This window comes from Trachurus japonicus, chromosome 5, assembly GCF_045865225.1.
Source record: "Trachurus japonicus isolate A0001 chromosome 5, Traja_1.0".
NCBI classification, from domain to species: Eukaryota; Metazoa; Chordata; class Actinopteri; order Carangiformes; family Carangidae; genus Trachurus; species Trachurus japonicus.
The window spans coordinates 3,587,676-3,608,992 of record NC_140911.1 but is presented as its reverse complement, the minus strand read 5'-3'; the positions used below and the strand labels follow the sequence as shown (position 1 = coordinate 3,608,992).

General features: G+C 40.0%; 1 protein-coding gene across 1 annotated transcript; it reads right to left on the bottom strand.

Annotated features, from left to right (window-relative positions):
* Nucleotides 1-8,407: 8,407 nt before the first annotated feature.
* mettl1 (methyltransferase 1, tRNA methylguanosine) lies at nt 8,408-21,111 on the bottom strand. Its single transcript, XM_085777972.1, has 6 exons — nt 20,900-21,111; nt 18,864-19,030; nt 18,589-18,773; nt 13,768-13,881; nt 9,841-9,942; nt 8,408-8,767 (listed from the first exon to the last, which is right to left on the bottom strand). The coding sequence occupies exons 1-6, from the start codon at nt 20,977-20,979 to the stop codon at nt 8,618-8,620; spliced, it is 798 nt and encodes a 265-aa protein (XP_085634098.1). The 5' UTR covers nt 20,980-21,111; the 3' UTR covers nt 8,408-8,617.
* Nucleotides 21,112-21,317: the final 206 nt, after the last annotated feature.

Genomic DNA, 21,317 nt, shown 5'->3' with positions numbered 1-21,317 from the left:
GAAGGGCAATGCAGATGCAGATGCAAATACATAAAACAGAAGCAGACATTCGTTGGTTTTTATCACTATTCTTGAGATGATTCCTTCTTATTTATCATTTCTTTTAATCCTGAATAATAAAGTTTTATTATTTTAATAAATGTGTTTACATCTCACTGTTCCTCTAAGGTCGGAACAGAAATGGAGAAGAAGCTTTTAGATTTTCTGCTCCAACTACATGGAACAACTTGCAGTCAGAGCTCAAACTCCAAACTCTGGTATCTCTAAGTCCATGATACATCCCATAGTATCCATGTGTATTGAGTGGAAATGTTTGTTTTATTTGATTTTGTAAATTCAATTGTTTGTTGTTTGTATCTTTTATGTTTAATGTGACACTGTGCTGAAACTGTTTTAGAGCTGCACCAATTAATAGATTAATCGAACAATAATTGATTATTAAATTAACTGTCAACTATTCTGATAACTGAACAATCAGTTGGAGTAGTTTTTTTTTAAGAGAAAAAGTCCAAATTCTCTGATTTCAGCTTCTTCAATGTGAATATTTCTGGTTTCTTTGTTCCTTTATGACAATAAACTGAGTCTCTCTTTGGTTTGTGGACAAAGCATGACATTTGAGGACATCGTCTGGTGGTTTGGAAACACTGATTGATCTTTTTCAACATTTTTTAACATTTTATTGACCAAACAACTAATCGATTAATTGTTTACATAATTGACAGATTAGGGGCGGTGCGTGGCGCAGTGGTTAAGGCAGCCGCCCCATGTAGAGGCTACAGTCCTCAACGCAGGCGTCCCCGGTTCGAATCCCGCGTCGGGCAGACCTTTCCTGCATGTCATTCCCCCTCTCTCTGCCTCCCCCTTTCCTGTCTATCTCACTATGTGCTGTCCAATAAAGGCAAAAAGGCCAAAAAATATATACTTATAATTGACAGATTAATCGATAATGAAAATAATCGTTAGTTGCAGCCCTAAACTGTTTGTTTTCTAACTATACGTGCTGCCACTCTTGGCCAGGTCTCCCATCTTGTCAATGGGACAAACTTGGTTAAATAATATATAATAATAATAATAATAATAATAATAATAATAATAATAATAATAATAATAATAAACACTGGTTCAATAACAGGAATGATCATCGTGCACAAAAGTGGCAGAATAATAAACACAATTTCAAAATTTCATTTAAAGGGACGAGGAGTTTGGTTATAAAAAAGTCTCACGTTAATGTGGATGAATCTACATTACCACTTGTTAATGGGCCCATTTTCGATAAATATATCATTTTGTCTCTATGGTTATTTTGTTATTATTAGTGGTGGTGGAAATGCTGGTCGAGCCAACCAGCGTTTCTTTACTTTCGGTTTTGCGGCGAGTCATGAGAATAACGCCGCCGAATCGCGGTTTATGGTCAGAACTACGGCGGTATCTGATCGTCTTCGAACCTCCGACTTTAATTCTTGATGAATGAAAACATTCTTGGCAAGACGTCCATGTTGCGCCGGTCCAAGAATTTCACGGTGCGCGGAGGCTCATGGGAAATGTAGTATGAGAACACTTCGCTTTCCAAAACTCCTCGTTGTCCCTTTAAAACAAAAGGAAATACAAGCGGGTGTCAAATGAAAAACCGCTCAGATCCGACTCATCTTCACTTTAGTCGTTCTGCAGCTGCTAATTGAAGACCACACAAGAAGAAACTACACACACACACACACACACACACACACACACACACACACAACGAGGCTGATTTAAAAATTAATCTGCCCCCCCTCCCCCTCCTGAGAAACAGAGGATTAATCAGCTATTGATTATGAATAAGAAGAAATCCTATAACACAGAGAGAGAGAGGAGAGGAAGAAGAAAGGTTCCTTTGTGGCAGCGAGCGAACGCCTCGGAGCCGTTTCCTTCACTGTTACTGCACCGGCCCCGAGCCCCGAGCCCCGAGCGAGCCCAGACTCCCAGCAGACTAGTGTGTTAAAGTTCATGGCTGCAGAGTCTGCCTGTCTGGGTGGTATCACAGAACACACACACACACACACACACACACACACACACACACACACACACACACACACACACACACACACACACACACACGGATCAGGAGACTTTTGGACCTCACTGTACCTTTATGTATAACTGTATTTATGGGGGGCTGTAATTGACATAATACACTCCCTACACACACACACACACACACACACACACACACACACACACACACACACCCCCATCGTCCCCCTCTAACCTGATCCTAAATCTAAAACCAGGTTGAAAGCCTCAGTTCAACTCATATAGTGTGTGTGTGTGTGTGTGTGTGTGTGTGTGTGTGTGTGTGTTGCACATGTGCCCAGATGTGCAACACACACACACACACACACACACACACATGAATGAGTGTGTGTTAAACTTGTGTGTAGTGTTTTCCCTCCTCACTCAGCGGTCGGCGTGAAATAAAAAGTGAGTTAGTGATTCATCCTCCGACTGTAAATCAGGTTCTTTACAGATTATTATTCTTTTTTACAGTGTTGACTATATAAAAATGTAATATATATACATATACGTATATGATTCAATATTCTTTCATACAGTTGAACTGGCCGGGTGAATCTTCTCCAGAACTATTTATTGGACACTTAATGTTTCCTTTGAGTCACATATTTTAAAACTGTTCATTCATCAGTTTTATTGAACATAAACAGTTTCACTATTATTTTTATGAGCTGATTCCCCAACTTTTTAACTTTTAAATTCTGTTAGTTCAGATAAGATAATTCATTAATGAATTCATTAATGAAGCTTAAAGCTCTTCGATTCGTTTCGGAAATCGAGTCCAACACCACACGTCACCTGTGTGTCTGTGTTATTGGTGCATTTAATTAATTCAAGAGAAACATGTACAGTACCTATACCTTGTGTCATGTGTTTCAAGCTGCTGAGTTAACAACAACATCTGGACTCCAGATGTGCCCTCAACACTGTACATGTGATTGATTATGGACGTTCTGCTGCTGCTGCACAACTACTGATTATAACAGATAAAAACTACACTAAGAATTATCTACAATGATTTTTCACTAAATCAATATTTTAAAAAAAATGTCTCAAGTTCAAACAGGAAGTAGTTTTTCACACTAATGTAGTATACAGTGTGTACAGAAAGTATTTAAATTGACCTTCAACTCCTCAATTCAATTCTTCAAAAATGGCAGGGGGTCTGAATACTTTCTGTACACACTGTATGTTCACGTACTGAGACCAGGATGGGTTAAAAGACAAAGAACCGTCAGAAAAAATCCAAAGTTGCACTGACTTTTGGTTAAATAATATTGTTGTGTTTACTATGTATCTACTTTATATGAATATTTAGTTAAATTTTGGCTAAAAATAGAGTTTCTGCATCAATTTCTAATGATTAAAGCAGATAACAGCGGCACGGCCGTTTCGGCTAATGCTGTGTTCAAGGCAGGCTTTTGAAACCGTAAGTTACAGCTTCAAGTCACAACTACGACTTGGTAGCGTTCCAGGTAACCCGTAGCTCGTGTTTTTACCGTCCTGTTGTCTGTGAAAGTTCCCTATAACGGCCACTCGTAACTTCCGACCCGTGAACTCGTACCAGATCGAACTGGTATGACTTCACAGGAAGGAAAAACACAAAGTACGAGTTTCCTTGAACGCACCATGAGTTAGCAGCCCCCGCCCTTGTCAGGCATCAATTGGTCCTCGTGCTACGTCACCACATTCACGCGCATCCCTTGGCTGCACACACAGCCCTTCATGCCGTTCTCTCCCCTCATTGGATAACACTTGTATCCCACAAGGAAAATTTTCTCCTCGGGTTACAGCAGAGCAGAGTGACGGAGAGACTCGTGTTTAGGCTGAAATACTTCATGTAAGTGATTGCTGACGGAAAATAGGACTATTTAGGACTTATATTAACAAAAACATTCCACTGATATCTGCTTTAAAGAGAATCGTATCGCTGGAAATGAGACAACAACGTCCTTGCATCATCACCAGCCATGACTCACCACACGTATCGAACCTCAGACCAAAAACAAAGTGGATGAAATGTTTTAAAATGTGACTTCCTGTTAGAGAACAGAGTCAGATTCACCTGCAGCGGAGACACGACGACGACGACGCTGCTGCTGCTCCGTGTCTTTATGCTGATGGTTTAAACTGGTTTAAATGCTGCAGTCGGCCTGATGTGGCGAGCAGCAGGTGTGAGGCGTCACAGCTGCTGCAGATGTTTAATCCCCGGCGTCCGTCAGCAGCAGAGTTTACTTTAAAAACTTTTACACGGATCACGTTTCCCACTGTTTATCATGCACATACATTAATATTTCTCATTGGAGCAAGAAAAATCACCTTCCTTTGACTTTTATCCTCCAAGGGTTTTTGTTTGTTTGTTTTCATAAATATTTTTTTTTACAGAATCAGCTTCATTAAATGTAAATGTTGATGGAAACTGTGCAGCAGCATGAAGCCTGAATGAAAGAGGAACCCGTCGCCTTTGGACTTTAGTACATAAAAAGTTGATCGAAACCAAAACCTAAAGGAACCGAGTCACTTCTTGCTTCAATCAGATCGACTTTTTGATGTTTCCATTAAAGGGATAGTTCAACATTTTGTCAAATTGGCCCATTGCCATAATCCCTACAGTCATAGCAGTAGGTTCGTTACCTTTAATTGTCGGTGCAAGCTATTTTTAGAACAATCCAACAACTCCAAAACGCTCTGGTGGACAAGTTGTGACCTGCACATTCACCACGCTATGAGATAATAACAGAACGTTACCAGACAGAGTTGTTTTAGAGGGAAATTCATGCAAAAACGCTGATGCACGTTGCCTTCAGGGGCAGTTTTTCCATCAAGCAGTCTCTGTATTTCCCTCTAAAACAACTCTGTCTGGTAACGTTGTGTTATTATCTCATAGCGTGGTAAATGTGCAGGTCACAACTTGTCCACCAGAGCGTTGTGGAGTTGTTGGATCGTGTATTTGATGAGTTTGATGAGGGAAACCAAGAAATCCCATGAGCCTCCGTAGCGTAGCTCTGAGCAGCTCACGGCTCTGCTCCGCCGTTCTAAAAATAGCTTGCACCGACAATTAAAGGTAACGAACCTACTGCTATGACTATAGGGATTATGGTAACGGGACAATTTCGTAAAATGTTGAACTATCCCTTTAAGTTCTTCAGCGGCTGAAGGCTTGAAACACGACTCTGGCTTCAAACTGTCCCATGTGAAATAATCAAGAGTGCAAAGTGAATATAGGGAAATAAAAATGTTGTATCTGTTGTTTTAAAGTCCTGCCGTGTAAATGTTTCAGAGAATAGAAACTGAAGTGTGACATGAAGTCTTCTAGAGGAGACGATGAGACTCCTCCTTCCTCCCTGCAGCCTGAGAGACCAGTCTGGGGAAGTCGACGACGGTGATTATGTTTTTTTTCCTCCTTAGATGTGAAGTCATGAGCAGCGTCGGCAGCTGAGGGAGCAGATTAATAAAGAAGTGAACAGTTCTTCGTCTTCTTCGTCGTCTCTTTCTTTGTTGGGCTGAAACCTCCTCGGGCCCAGGAGAAGGTTTTTCTCTCATTAGAGTCCAGACCAGAGTGAGACAGACAGAGAGGATCTGGTGGTGGATTCAGGCCTGTGGGGAGGAAGACGAGCCGCTCTGATGTGGCTCTGAAGAATCTCAGCAGGGTCGTTAAAGCTGTGGGAAACGAAGGAGGACGGATTCTGGACTGAGACGCAGAGACACTGGACGGAGCCGAGGCAGCATCATCCTTTTGTCATAGTAGCGTCATGTTAATTGTCTCCCTTTGTAGTTTTTTTGTCTGTTGGTTTCTGTTGGATACATGTGTGTTTTTCCTGTGTTATGAATTCTGTTGTTATGTCCTTGTGTTTATTTTAATGGCTTTTAACACCTTGCCAGGAGGACTACAGTCGGAAACTAGCCGTTGGCTAACACTGGCACTTTTACATTTTATTATGTCCATTAATGTGCATTGTCCTCCTTAAATAAATAAATAAATAAAAATAAATAAATCAGCACCAGGGAGAAGGAGGAGGAGGAGGAGGAGGAAGAGAGGGAGGAGGCTTCAGGGTGTGATTATGGAGGCAGAGTTGGAAAGTCGTTGAGTGTTTTCTACAAAGTCTGGAAGAGTTAAATGAGTTTTTTTTTCTGTTGTTTCTGTCTCTTTGATCTCCTTTTTAATATTATTATTAATAATAATAATAATAATAATAATAATAAACTTTATTTATCAAATGAACAAATCTGAGTCTCTACTTTAATTCCATTGTATTTGTGCAAAAACCACAGCGAACAGTCGGGTAGGACGACAAAAACATCAACTACCTGCAGCTAAATGGGACAATTTGTGCAACACTGTCCACAAAATGTTCATTTTATGTTTTTTTTAAAAATGTTTTCTTTATATACTATGACTCGAATGATTGTGTGGTGTATTTGTTTGAATTTTGATGTACTTTGCAATGACAATAAAGTCTGTCTGTCTGTCTATCTGTCTATCTATCCATCCATCCATCCATCCAATTAATTTGTTTAATTTGTGCAGAATCTGCAGCATGAACACAAACTGTGGTTTTTGGTGTTTAGTGGAACAAAAGAAAATGTCCAGGGCATCATTTCACCATCAGGTCCAGCTACTCAGGCTCCTCATGTTTCCAGTTTAAGTTAAAACACAACAACCCTGTGTGTTATAATCTGAGGAGTGAAATGTTCAGACGGGTATTTTTAAATCGTGTATGAGCAGCGTCGATCACTCTGTAACATTAAGGTGCAACAGCTTTTACATCTTTTATTAAACTCGTTCGACAGCCTGATGGTACTTACATGTTACGTGATGCATTTTATTGCATTATATGCGTTTATTATCAAAACATGTGAGGGAATGAGGAGACGAGTCAAAGAGTTGAAGCTGAGAAATTAGTAAAAACTTGTCGATGTCATTTGAATTTTTTGAAGGTTTCAGTCACACACGTTTCAGCCGTTGAAGGCCACAAGATGTGGCTGATAAACGGATCAACAAATCATCTCTACGTCGCCAAAAAACAGACGCCAGATGAGTTTTGTTGTTGTATCATTCGGAGTTTAAGCTAATTTTTTATTCTGGGGTTTGAACAAATAACTATTTTGACGGCATCTTCATTATGTGTTCATGCTTGTGATGGAGGAGAGGAAATAAAACAGTTTAAACACTGAAAACACAGATGTTGTTTCAGGAATTGAGCAGAAAACAAAACACTGTCTGTGTTATGATTAGGAAAACTTTTTATTGTCAAAAACGGTGGAATGTCGACAGGGAAAGATTTAACTGAAGTAAAGAACATGTTCTTTCATATTATTAACATGACATTTAGTTTATGAGTTCTTCAATTACTCTGAAATCGCCCACAGTTTTTCCAAGTGTCTGGTTTTCTGTCATTAAGGCATGTGCTGTCCTGTTCTTAATCACCAGCCCTGCAGCAGCAGCAGCAGCAGCAGCAGCATTAACAGCAGCCGGGCTTTAGACCTGCACTGTCCCGCTCCACAGATACCTACCTGCTGCAATATTCGGCTAAAATCATAAAAAACCACCAGTTTCTGTAACACAGCGACCTTTAAGATCCACAACAGACACGATGAGTGGATAATGAGTGAATTAAAGTTAAAGAGAACAAACAAAAAGCTGCAATTAAACAAGTTTCATGTTGTTTCTCAATGCACTGTAAAATATAACTGCATTTAACTCGTATATGATGATGTTATTATTTCTAAACCAGACGATGATTATCCTCCTAAACTAATAAATGGTAAATCAAAGGGACAACGAGGAGTTTCTATTTGGTTATAAAAAAGTCTCACGTTAATGTGGATGAATCTACGCTACCCACACTTGTTAATGGGCCCATTTTTGATAAATGTATCGTTTTGTCTCTATCGTTATTTTGTTATTATTAGTGGTGGTGGAAATGCTGGACGAGCCGACCAGCGTTTCCTTACTTTCGGTTTCGCAGATGCTCATGAGAATAACGCCCCCGTATTGCCGTTTATGGTTGGGACTACGACGGTAACTGATCCTCTTTGAACCTCTGACTTTAATTCTTGATGAATGAAAACATGAGTCTGTCTTGCGCCGGTTGAAGAATTCTACGGTGCGCGCGGAGGCTCATAAATGTAGTGTGAAAACGCTTCGCTTTTCCAAAACTCCTCGTTGTCCCTTTAATGTCACGAATATAAACTCATATCATAATACGAGTAATTTCAACAAACTGATCTGGGACAGCAAAGTCGTTTTACTGAGAGAAATAAAGTTTAATTGCAGGAATTTACAGAAAAATCCAAAACAGCTCCGTCAATGAAGGTAAAACAAACTGAGGAAAAAATCTAAAAGATGCAATGATAAAAAATAAAAAAAAGTCTGAAGTTAGTTAGTGAGTCTTTTTCTGGTCGTCGTCTTTTCTGAGGAGGAGTGAAATATGTAAAATTATGTGGAAAAAAACCCCATCAAAAACAAATCCTGTGTCATGAGGAGCTGAAAATGTTTCTCCATCATCAGTTCCAGTAAATAAAATTAAAAAAAAAAAGAAAACCGCTGACGTCCAGCTCATGTCTGAACCACTGACCGTTGTTCCTGTTTGTTCAAACCGTCCTCGACTCGCCTGAAAACAGCGAGGAAGTTCTTCCCTCCGTTCCTCTGAACTTTCTTTCCTTCTTCTGTGCAGGTTCCCAGGCGACTGATGATGACGTCATCGACCTGCAGAGAGACGGTCGACAACGGTCACGGTCAGAGCAGGAAAAACCCAATTACAGTTAAGCGCAAAGCAGTTTTATGAGATTTTTCTGAGTTTTTTAAATTTACTACAAACTCAACACTTCCGGTGTTCTTTTCAAATTATGAGGCCCACACTACCCCAAGCATCGTTTTAATTGGGCTTTTCTTTTATTGTGAAATTTCACACAGGAAGATGGTGTACAGCAGTGGTTCTTAAACTTTTTTACATCAATGACAGCTAAATTGACACAAATTAGACCGTGGACCCCATTGGACTAAATTACTAGAAATACACAAATATTTGTTCTGAGACTGAAGAAGATTACTTTTTTGTCATTTTATATGTTCAAATAAGGGCCAATGGCGTGAATTTGTGGAAAAATTATAGAGAAATTTCTGGAAAAAGTGGTACAATTTCTCCAAAAACGTTTAAACATTTCTAGAAAAAAGTGGTAAAAATTCTCCCAAAAAAAGTTTAAAAAAGAAATTCTAGAAAAAAGTGGTAAGATTTTTTTTTAAAAAGGAAAAAAAAGTTTAGGTAAAAATTTCTAAAAAAAAAAAGTGATAGAATATATATATATTTTTTTAAAAGATAATTCTTTAAAAAAAAAAAGTGGTGAAAACTTCTAAAAAAAAAAAATTAAGAATTCTAGAAAAAAGTGGTAAAATCTCAAGAAAAAATTGGGGACCCCCATGAACCCTCTCAAGGACCCCCAGGGGGCCCCAGACCCCACTTTGAGAACCATTGGTGTACAGCATTGAAATCAGATATTTGCAGTTAATAAATATGCAATGATGCAATTAAAAAGGCTGTTTCTATTTCTGTCAAATTGGGTTTCCACCTTCACCTTCACCGTCTGTGTGGAGATCTGCTGCAGTAAGATGACGACGATATCAACAGTTTATAAAAAGTCCAATCAGTCAACCTCTAACCAATGAGAAGCAGACAAACTGTCTCTGATCAATAAATTAAAAAGTGAACTTCAGAAAACTTCAGATTCTGATTATTTCTGAATTCGACCTGTTTTTTTTTTTCCCAGGACCTGCGAACGTACCAGCTCTTCATCGGGGACACGTGTGAACAGCGGATGTTCGGTGAAGTGCTTCACCATCCAGAGGTGGACCTCCTCCACATCTGTCATGGTGTAGACCAAACCCTGACGTGAGCAGACAAACAGGAGGAAAGGTTATGGACACAGTTCTGAGAAAATACCAGTCACTCTGGGTGTGTGTGTGTGTGTGTGTGTGTGTGTGTGTGTGTGTGAACCATTAAAGAAGAAAGGGTCAAAGACAAACTGTCAAAATGTCTTTTTTTTTTTTTATCTTTGCACCGTGTTGAAACGTTTCAGAGTGAAGTCTCTGCGTCCTCACCTCTGCAGAGCAAACAGTTAAACGTTAAAGAGATAAAAATAACCACAGCGACGACACGGAGGTTAATCACCTGCTGCTGTCGTTTACTTTACACAGATAACGTTAGTAGAACGGGGATTTCTTAGAAGGATGCAGCCATGGCACAGTTTCTCATCCACTCGAGTGCGTGAGCGGCGATTCGTCACGTCCACCTCACCTGCCTCCTGCTTCAGGTGAACGGTTTTAGATTTTTAAGATTTTATATTTATTAAAAAAACTTGCTCGGGTCGGATTTTGATGCGAAACTGTTTAATATACACACACTAGAGTTTGGAGAATGACAGTAATATTAATTTTTCACAAAGTCTGCTGCATTTACTCCAGAATGTGATGGAAAGTGATCAGATCTTGTTGTCTGTTGTCTATTGTAGTTGTCCTTGTCTATATTTTATTAACTTTAATTCTAATAGCTCATTTTGCATGTATTATGTACCTCCTTCCTCTTATATTCTGATTGTTAGGGGCGTCTGGGGAAGAAAAGATTAACGCTACTAGAGATCCTCTACTATGACAAGATGTCTCACTACAAGCTGGACCAATGATATGAAATGTTACAGCTTCACTTCCTGTCTCCTAAAGTGGGCGTGGTCACTGTCCCTCCAACCCGTGTTGTGAACATGTGTGGATTCATAAACGTTGTCGTAGAGTAAAGTGAGATGTTTATATTTTCTTACGACATTAAATATGTACACTACAATGCTACAATGCTAAATATGACTGTTAGCATTATGAAAATAAGTCAGCGCGGGCGTTCATAAACGTTAGTTGATGTTACCATGGAAAAACAAAGTTAGTTTTCTCCCGATTTGTCTGAAATTTGTCCGTTTTAGTGTCAGAATGTTCAGAAGAGATGTGTCTTGTGAAAAATGAGTCCAATATTTACTTCAGTGACTCTGGAGCGAAAGAATGGATCATAATCTGAGCTCACGTTTATTTCTCCCATTGGAGTCAATAGACTCAAGACCTGCTGCTGCTGCTGGTCTCCTAAAGGGGGCGGAGTCATGGTCTTCTGGTCTCCTAAAGGGGGCGGAGTCACGGTCTGCTGGTCTCCTAAAGGGGGCGGAGTCACGGTCTGCCGGTCTCCTAAAGGGGGAGGATCCATGGTCTGCTGGTCTCCTAAAGGGGGTGGAGCTATGGTCTGCTGGTCTCCTAAAGGGGGCGGAGTCACGCTCTGCTGGTCTCCTAAAAGGGGCGGAGTCACAGTCTGTTGGTCTCCTAAAGGGGGAGGAGTCACGGACGGTCTGTCTGCTGGTCTCCTAAAGGGGACGGAGTCACGCTCTGCTGGTCTCCTAAAAGGGGCGGAGTCACAGTCTGTTGGTCTCCTAAAGGGGGAGGAGTCACGGATGGTCTGTCTGCTGGTCTCCTAAAGGGGGCGGAGTCACGGTCTGTTTGCTGGTCTCCTAAAGGGGGCGGAGTCACGGTCTGTTTGTCTCCTAAAGGGGGCGGAGTCACGGTCTGCTGGTCTCCTAAAGGGGGCGGAGTCTTGGTCTGTTTGTCTCCTAAAGGGGGCGGAGTCACGGTCTGCTGGTCCCCTAAAGGGGGCGTAGTCATGGTCTGCCGGTCTCCTAAAGGGGGCGGAGTCACGGTCTGCCTGTCTCCTAAAGGGGGCGGAGTCACGGTCTGCCTGTCTCCTAAAGGGGGCGGAGTCACGGTCTGTTTGTATCCTAAAGGGGGTGGAGTCACGGTCTGCTGGTCCCCTAAAGGGGGCGGAGTCACGGTCTGCCTGTCTCCTAAAGGGGGCGGAGTCACGGTCTGTTTGTATCCTAAAGGGGGTGGAGTCATGGTCTGCTGGTCTCCTAAAGGGGGCGGAATCTTGGTCTGTTGGTCTCCTAAAGGGGGCGGAGTCACGGTCTGCTGGTCCCCTAAAGGGGGCGGAGTCACGGTCTGCCTGTCTCCTAAAGGGGGCGGAGTCACGGTCTGCCGGTCTCCTAAAGGGGGCAGAGTCACGGTCTGTCTGCTGGTCTCCTAAAGGGGGCGGAGTCAAGGAGAAACCCATGGGACACAGAGACAGGAAACTGACTCTTGGTTTCTAAACCTTCTTTGGCGCTCCCATCAAGGACGCTTTTAATAAACTTGATGTAACTGTCAATAAAAGACTTTGACACTTCTGAAATGATTGTAATTATACTTCAGTAACATCTGACAACACACTGAGGCGGAAAACTTTTACACTTACACACACACACACACACACAACACACACACACACTGGAGTAGTTAAAGTGATAAAGCCAAATTTAGAAACAAGCCCTCCATTGTTTCCTCGGCCTCCATCAACACTCGTGTCCCAGCTCTGCTCCGACAGCTGTGTCAGGCAGCAGCAGGGTGTGTGCAGACGTCCTCCAGCTGCAGGCCACACACACACACACACACACACACACACACACACACACACACACACACACACACACGTTGCTCCACTTGTACATCAGTGAATTCATGGATTTCTGCACTGTAATCAAACGATAATTTTGTTTTTCTTTCTCTATTTTAACCTATCCGACCTTTAAGACAAGCCCGTACTCAGATTATAATTCACCTGTGAGTTTTCATCTGTAATTGTGTGTGTGTGTGTGTGTGTGTGTGTGTGTGTGTGTGTGTGTGTGTGTGTGTGAACTTGCCTGCAAACAGCAACTAGTTTAACTATTAATTAACCTGTCAGTCACTGACGCAATTAACCTTTTACTTCTCACTGCACCAGACGTTAAATAACGAAGAACGACACCGGCTACGGTTGGTGTTTAAATGTATTAGTTTCAGTTATTATCCCCGTTATCTAAATCAGTTTATTGCACCTTTCTCATCCAGTTCATCCAATAAACCTCCGACTACAACGCCACAGTATCTTTATTTGGTTAGAAAGGTTTATAAATCAACTGCAACTACATATTCGATCTTTAAAACCATTTTAGTTATTTAAAACTGTGTTGTGAGAATATCTTCTCATGTTTTTAACTCATCACCATAAACAGTTTTACAGTTGAATGATCGTTATACTGTCACTTTATCCTTCAATGACACTGAAGCAGCGATCTCTGAGATTTGTTTTGTTTTGAGTTTGTTAGAGTTGGGCTGTTATAATCATTAAAGTTTAGTTGATGATTAATTACCATAATAATAATTGTGATTTACGATTTAATTGTCTTTTTCTGATCATTTAACGCTGCTATTATAGTATAGTATAAGCCTGAATTAATGATACACATAGACCTTATGAAGAAGAAGAAGAAGAAGAAGGAGAAGAAGAAACACATATTAACTTTGCAGCTAAATCCATGATGCTGATGTCAATAGATGCTCATCGAATATCAGAAATAAACAGTTTGTGGCTCCACTCATGTGCCATTGAACCAAAGAAGAAGAAGAAGAAGAAGAGGGGGGCGCAGCGTGATGATGTCATTAAAAAAGTAGTGAGGAAAGAGAGTAAGAAATCGCTTGTGTTTATGCATGTGTGTGTGTTGTTTTGCTCACATTTGTATAAAAAGTGCTATATAAATCAACTACATAAACAGAAAATTGATTGATTGAACAGAATCTGAGTCAATTTGAGGTTTTACCGGTCGTGTACGTACCCCGACTCTCAGCGTGTAGGCGTACTCGGCCAGCAGCGTGGGACTGATGATCCTCCACTTGTGTTTGGTTTTCTTGAAGTGCGGGTCGGGGAACAGGAAGAACATCTTACTGAGCTGGAACAAACAAAACCGATCAGAAACAAACAAACAAACAAACAAACAAACAAAAAAACACAATATCAAAACTTAAACTTTTTATTTAAATTTTATCTTTATATCCACATCCATCATTTGCTTCTTAAATATATAAATGTCATCACTTCTCCTTCCCGCTCCGCGGCATATTGTGGTTGATTGTTAAACAGTGTGGATTGCAAAAACTGGAATTTCCCCCCTCTTGATTTTTTTTCCCATAAACTTCCCCCACGTCTCTGTTTTTGACAAGCGCAGCAGTGATATTAGTCTGACTGACTGATACATTAAAAACCCCTTCCAGAAACTTCTTCTTCTTTTTTATTAGTTAAAATAAATAACGTCAGGTATAGACAGAAAGACGTGGGGATAATCACCGGGGACTGCTGCCGCCTCGGGGGCCTCGTCTCCGCTGATGGAAGATGGAAAAACCTTTTGCACTTTGCAGCTTTTTTCTTTTTTTAAAAAACCCCAAAAATAATTCAAAGACGAAGGAAAGAAAAAAGAAAAACGTGTCGGGTCTTTTTTTTTTTTTTTTTTTAGAAAATGCTGCTTCAACACTCAAGTCCGTTCATGCATGTGAGAGGGATTGGGACTTGGTCTGGGTGGTCGGCTTTTATTCCTCTGCAGGTTTTGTTCAACGACGACGACTAAACACTAAAAACTGACACTGGGAAAAGAAAAAAGTCCAACTGAATGTGATTTAAGAGATGTGGTTTCTGAGTCTGCACAATAATAATGATAATTTAAAGAAAGAACCTTAAAGGGATAGTTCAGGTTTTTTTTTTTTAAGTGTGGTTTTATAATATCTGTGAACGGAGCCAAACTAACCGTGTGTTTTCGCTGCCTACAAGAAGTCCCATCTAGGATAACACACTTGTTTTAACTGTACGATATATACAATGTTTTTTTTTTTACAGTGCACAGTCACAGTCACTTTTGTGCAACACGCTGTATCACTCCGCCTATCAGCTGTTTGGATCAGTAGGACGTTAATTGAATACTCTGTTAACTGTATTGTAATAACGTCTGCTAAATTTACAGATGTGGATGACTCCTGTGCTTTTTATAAAAGATAAAAGTGATACAGAAACAATTTCACATTTATTTTTTTATTCTGACCATCTACCAAAAAAATAAAAAATAAAATAAAAATGGAGTTTATCACTTTTTTTCAATGCTGCTAAATCTGTCTTTTCCCTTTACCTTAAAGATATTATTTATACTGTGTTGATCCAGAAGATGGCGCTCTTGAACACCTGATGAAACTTTATTATCTTTTTTGCAAATTTCTTTTATTCACAAAAACAAAAATTTGCAAAAACGCTACCTCTGATCGCTGTTTTTCTTTATCCTTAAACTATATTTTTGCATTTATTTATTTATTTATTATTATTATATAATGTTTATGACTGTTTATGGAGTTTGATGTGCTGCTCAGTATCCATATACTGTATATGTATCTTGTTGGATTTGTGCATTATTCTTATTCAATATAATAAAACAAAACAAAAAAATAGCAGTGTTTGAAGGAGGCGGAGTATCGCACAGAGGAATACTGAGCGAATCCCGAATAAAATACTTTTTTCCAACCAGTCGATGCACTGTAAAAAAGTTTGTATACAGCCTACACTTAAAACACGTGTATTATTTTGAGACCAGACTTCTTGTTCATTCATTCATTCATTCATTCATTTCCTTTTGACCCCTCCCTGGAATATAATGGACAAAAAAACAAGGTCAACAGATCAAAGCTGTTAGTTTGGGTCCATTTACAGCCGTAAAAAAAAACTGAACTATCCCTTTAACACAAAATGAAAGCCAAAGAAAGTTCCCTCAAACCTCAACTTTGGCAAAGACGCAGCTGCTCAAACTGAACAAATTATTATATATTATATATACCTATTATTATTTAAAGATTTAAACTTGAACGTTACTTCTCCTCTGCTCCTTCCTTTCTTTCTTTCTTTCTTTCTTTCTTTCTTTCTTTCTTTCTTTCTGAGGTTTTATTCCCACTCAGGGCATTTGAGGTGAAGTGTTTTTCTTTACCTAAATTAACCCCGGTGCACTAAAAAGCCGGCTGCTGTGTAATCTAATGCGAGTTTCAACAAGTCACAGATTACCGCAGCTAATTGGAACGGATGAACGGCGTTTCGCTCTCAGCTGATGGCGACGCCTTTGCGTGTCAGTCAATGACCCCATTGTTGTGAAATCCCAGATTTATTGAGCAACGGCAGCGTAATTAAATTCAGTCCATATGTCAAACATGAGGAGAGTAATTATGTTTAACTCTTGGCCTCGAATCGTTGTTATTAAAATTAGTATTATTACCTTGGCAGAGCCGCGATGGCCGACAGACTGTCAGCTCGGATTTAAGGTTATTAATGTCCACACCGGATCAACTGTTAATGTAAAGAACTTCAGGGCTTTTACTGCAGGAATGTGGATTCAGGAGTTATACACACACATTTTCTACATCTTCTCATGCTGCTTAAATCCTCTCTTCTACACTCAATAGGAAGAAAAAAAATCAGATTTGATTGGTTCTGATCAGAGCCGTGTTGACGATGAATCTGGACGACGCCAAAATACATCAGCGTCTCCGTTTCCTGCGCAGACTTCTGCAAGAACATCATGATAATCTTTTATAAAGCAACTCGTGAGTCCATTTTAAAGTACTTTTTTTGTTTTTTAGGTGCATTTACCTTGAAAACAACTTGTAACGTTCTGTTATTATCTCTGCAAAGATCGCCTTTTGCTAACCGCCGACTCCTCCGCTGGAGTTTAGCTTTGCAGGAGCTAACCCTTGAAATTCGCCACATCAAGGGAAAAGACAACTTGGTAGCTGATTGTCTATCACGAGTAAACATTAAGTTAAGCTAGGTGCTTGACTCTACCTACTGGATATTTTCTGTTCTAGTTATTCATTACTAAGTTGCAATTTTGTGGTTGTGATTAAAAAATGAGAAAGATGGGTAAAGTTACTTACGATTGAGGCTATTTAAGTTGATGTTTTGAAGACTTATGGTTAGCTTATGGAAGACTTACAGGCATGCATCAGCCACAACTTTACATCCACTTGACACTGTTTATCACTCAGCCCTGAGGTTTATTACTGGCGACAGCTACAACACTCATCACTGTGACCTGTATTCCCTCACTATCTACCAGGCGTGATCGACACGGGATTTTATTTATTTTTAAAGCTCTTACTGGTCTCTTGCCATCTTATATTAACTCACTAGTATCTTTTAATACAGGTCTCTATCGCACACGCTCAAAAGAAGGGCTCACTCTGCAGGTTCCCTCTGTTCACACCGGACTTGGAAAGACCGGTTTCTCTTACCGTTGCACCTACAACCTGGAACACTCTGCAAAATCACTTTTACCAATAGGACAATTTAAAACTATAACTACATCTTATTTTACCTCTAACTGCTCCTGCTTTTAACTATGTTTCAATTTACCCTATAGTCACCTTTAAATTCTGGTATTCTGTTATGTTTTTGTATGTTTCAAATGTCTTGTCTTCTGTCCTTACATGTTTTGTGTTTCATCTCGGCTATATTGTAAATGAGGTTACTCCTCAATATATCTCCGAGTTTAAATAAAGGTTATGAAATGAAATGAAATGGTTTTGTGGCCTGTTCATACGTCTGAAGCCATTGGTTGCTGATAGCAACACGTATATTTATGTTATTATAATCCCTCCTCCCAGTGACTCCTTACTTCTGCTTTTGGGTCCGTTGTTTTTGTTAATCTATCATTTTGATAGACTTAGTGGGTGTTTGTGAGAGTCAAGATTCTCCATCGCCTTTCAGACCCCAAATAAATAAATATAAATAATGTAAGGACCCAGTTCGGTTACCTTCCCACTTAGCGACCTCAGTTGAGTTTTTGTTTGGTAGGGGAAACTTAAAGCAGAAGTAAGTGATATATTTGTGTTAATATAAGTCTTAAATAGTTGTATCTTCCGACAGCAATCACTTACATAGAGTGTTTGGTCAGTCACTCTGCTCTGCTCTGAGCCGAGGAGAAAACTTTTCTCGTATCCTACAAGTTTTATCCAATGAGGAGAGAGAACGGCATGCAGGGCTGTGTGTGCAGCCAAGGGACGCCGTGAATGTGGTGACGTAGGGACGAGGACTGTTATGGTGCGTTCAAGGAAACTCGTAACTCGTGTTTTTCCGACCTGTGAAGTCATACCAGTTCAATCCGGTACGAGTTCACCGGTCGGAAGTTACGAGTGGCCGTTATAGTGACTTTCACAGGTAAAACAGGTCGGAAAAACACGAGTGGGTTGCCTGAAACGCTACAAAGTCGTAAGTTGTGACTTGAAGCTGTAATTTACGATTTCAAAAGCCTGCCTGGAACGCAGCATTAGCCAAAACGACCAGATCGCTTACTTCTGCTTTAACACAAGGCTGAATTTAGATGAATTGTTTTTCCTATAATCAGTGACTTTTCCTGTTTTCTCTGTGACACTTGTCTGATGTTTTGACTCGTCCTCACTCAGCTGAGCTCATGACAACAGGACGGAGCAGAAACCGTCTGGATTTGTCAAACTGAAACCTCTCATAAATGTTATTAAACTTATTAATCATCGTACGACTTACATATATACTGTATAATCAGGTGACACACACACACACACACACACACACACACAGAGGATCAGATCAGACCTACCTGTCCTTTACTGAAGAAGTTGGGGAGGTATTTCATGGCGTTGCTACGGAGACAGGCAATGTTCTGGTAACTTCCGGGCTCAGACGTCCGTAGCGACTGGATCCGATCCTGGACGTAGTCGGACACTTTGACCCGGATCTCCAGACCGAGGAGCAGCTGGTCTGGGAACAGCGGAGACAGCTCCACTGGGACACGAGACACACAGGTTAGAGAAGAACAGGAGGACAGGATGAGGACAGCGATGGAGAAGCTGTGGACGTGATAATAATAAACACCTAAGAGGCCTCCGTATCCACAGCCGATGTCTGCAAACTCCACCCGAGGCCTCGTCTCCGTCTCCGTCTCCGTCTCCGTCTCCGTCTCCGTCTCCGTCTCACACTTGTCTCCGGTGAAGAAGTGTGGATACAGTTTGGACCAGTCCATCTCCTCGGGACACACAGGACTGAGGAGACAACAGCACATCACCAGGGTTACAACAAGTGTTTATCTTCATTTTTATTCCTTTGAATTATTTATATCAGGGTCCCCACTCTTTCCTTGAAATCATTTATAGCTGCTTCAGTCTGACAGACAGACAGACAGACAGACAGACAGACAGACAGACAGACAGACAGACAGACAGACAGACAGTCTGACAGACAGACAGACAGACAGACAGACAGACAGACAGACAGACAGACAGACAGGCAGACAGACAGACAGACAGACAGACAGACAGACAGACAGACAGACAGACAGACAGACAGACAGACAGACAGACAGACAGACAGACAGACTCTCTTTACCATCAGAAATTAAATCCCAAACAGAAGTGAAGAGGTTCAGTGTGAAAGTTAAACACTGGCTCCAGCAGCGGCAGAAGTGTGAACACTAATTTCTCACAAGTTGTTGTCAATACAGCACTTTACTAATGTTTAATGTTAAATTTAACTTGTGTTTGAATCTGAAATGTACAACTGCAACTCTGTGTTTATTTATGGTACGTATTCATTGTATTATTCACTGTGTTTGTATCATTGCATTTTATTTTTTTTTGTATTCAGTATATTTTATTCTATTCTAAAGCCTGACCACCAGGGACAAAGACTGCAAATTAGCTGCAGCTAGACGTCTTAATATGCATCACATTTTCCCGTTTTCTGTGGCAATGTTGAATGTATTGTCCCTGTTAAATAAACATTTAAATAAAATAATGTTACTAACACATCCCCCGTCCCATTCATGCTTTGGAGAAGTTTTCTTTTCAACAGTATTTTGTACATGATTGTTTCTATGTTTATTCATCTCTCTGATTTAAAGATGTGCAGTCTGTGGCTCAAACATTATCTATGAAATAATCTCTTACACGCTCAGAAATTATGACAAATTTATCATAGAACAACACAAAAACATGTAGTTTTTATTTGTAAACCAGGCCGCTCCAGCTCTGAGCTGCTCCTCTATCTGTCACTCAGCAGAGGAGACGACAGCTCCAATACGGGAAACACTCAGCAACTCTGAGCTTTTCCAAGACATTTGACTCATGTTCCATGTGTTTCCATGACTGGAAAATTGGCCAACCATTTTCAAGGTTTTCCAGGATTCTATATTTTAATTTTAATTTAATTTATTTACCTATTTTATCTTAGTTTTAATCCACTGTTTTCCACACTGAAAAGTACAAATTGCCAAGTGTAAGACAGCATGTCCTCAGTATTTTTAACTTTAAATTTTTAGGTGTGTGAATGCTTGTGTATAAATGTCCTTTCTGTTTTCATTTATTTATTTATTTTAATCATGTAAAGGGTTAGGGTTACTTTGAGCTGCTTCCTGTATGAAAAGTGCTCTACAAATTAAGTTTGATAAAGTTTGACAAAACCCTCCACAGTGTTTTCTGTGGATTATCCAGCGTCACATTGAGTTTGTTTCAGGACAGATGAACTTTAAAGTTTAAATCCTGAGTCACTGGTGGATTAAAAAGTGAGGAAACATAGAAACCTTCACATTAACAGGTAAACATGGACAGAGCAGTAACTTTAATATTAGTTTAGTATTAATAAAGAGCTTTATCACATGGACTAACTAACAGTAACTTTAATATTAGTTCAGTATTAGCCTAATATAGAGATATAAACACATGGACTCCCTCACAGTAACTTTAATATTAGTTCAGTATTAGCCTAATATAGAGATATAAACACATGGACTCCCTCACAGTAACTTTATATTAGTTCAGTATTAGCCTAATATAGAGATATAAACACATGGACTCCCTCACAGTAACTTTATATTAGTATTAGCCTAATACAAAGATATAAACACATGGACTCACTAGTCAAACGTGTGATGAGCCATCGGGTTTGAATGAGCTCGTTGCCTGTAGAAACGTTTCTGAGGCATCGATGACGTCATGTTGAATAAAAAATAAAAATAAAAACTTCACTCCGGTCTCGAAATGTTTCTGTCGTACAGATCGATATATATTTGTGTAATGTTAGATAAACAGAGGAGCGAGTCACGTTGTTTTCCTCCACTTCACCACCGGCTGTGTGAGTCGCGGCGTTTTGACGTCATCGCGCTGAGCGTCCTCTCTCAGGGTTGCCAGGTTTGTGACATTTACACATTTACAATTTCACGGACTGAAGTATTGATAAACTATCTGTATCAAATTCAAATACATATATATTATATTTCATTTATAAAATATAAAATCATATGTACACGAGTTTTCACCCCATAAAACAAAACAG

What these genes read in the sequence shown, in the direction of transcription:
- mettl1 (XM_085777972.1), bottom strand. Translation starts at nt 20,979, where the DNA reads ATGACGTCATCGATGCCTCAGAAACGTTTCTACAGGCAACGAGCTCAT. An exon ending in GCTCATCACACGTTTGACTA is followed by an intron (nt 19,031 to 20,899) that starts GTGAGTCCATGT and finishes TTGTCTCCTCAG; the next exon opens with TCCTGTGTGTCCCGAGGAGA. An exon ending in ACTTCTTCAGTAAAGGACAG is followed by an intron (nt 13,882 to 18,588) that starts GTAGGTCTGATC and finishes TGTTTGTTCCAG; the next exon opens with CTCAGTAAGATGTTCTTCCT.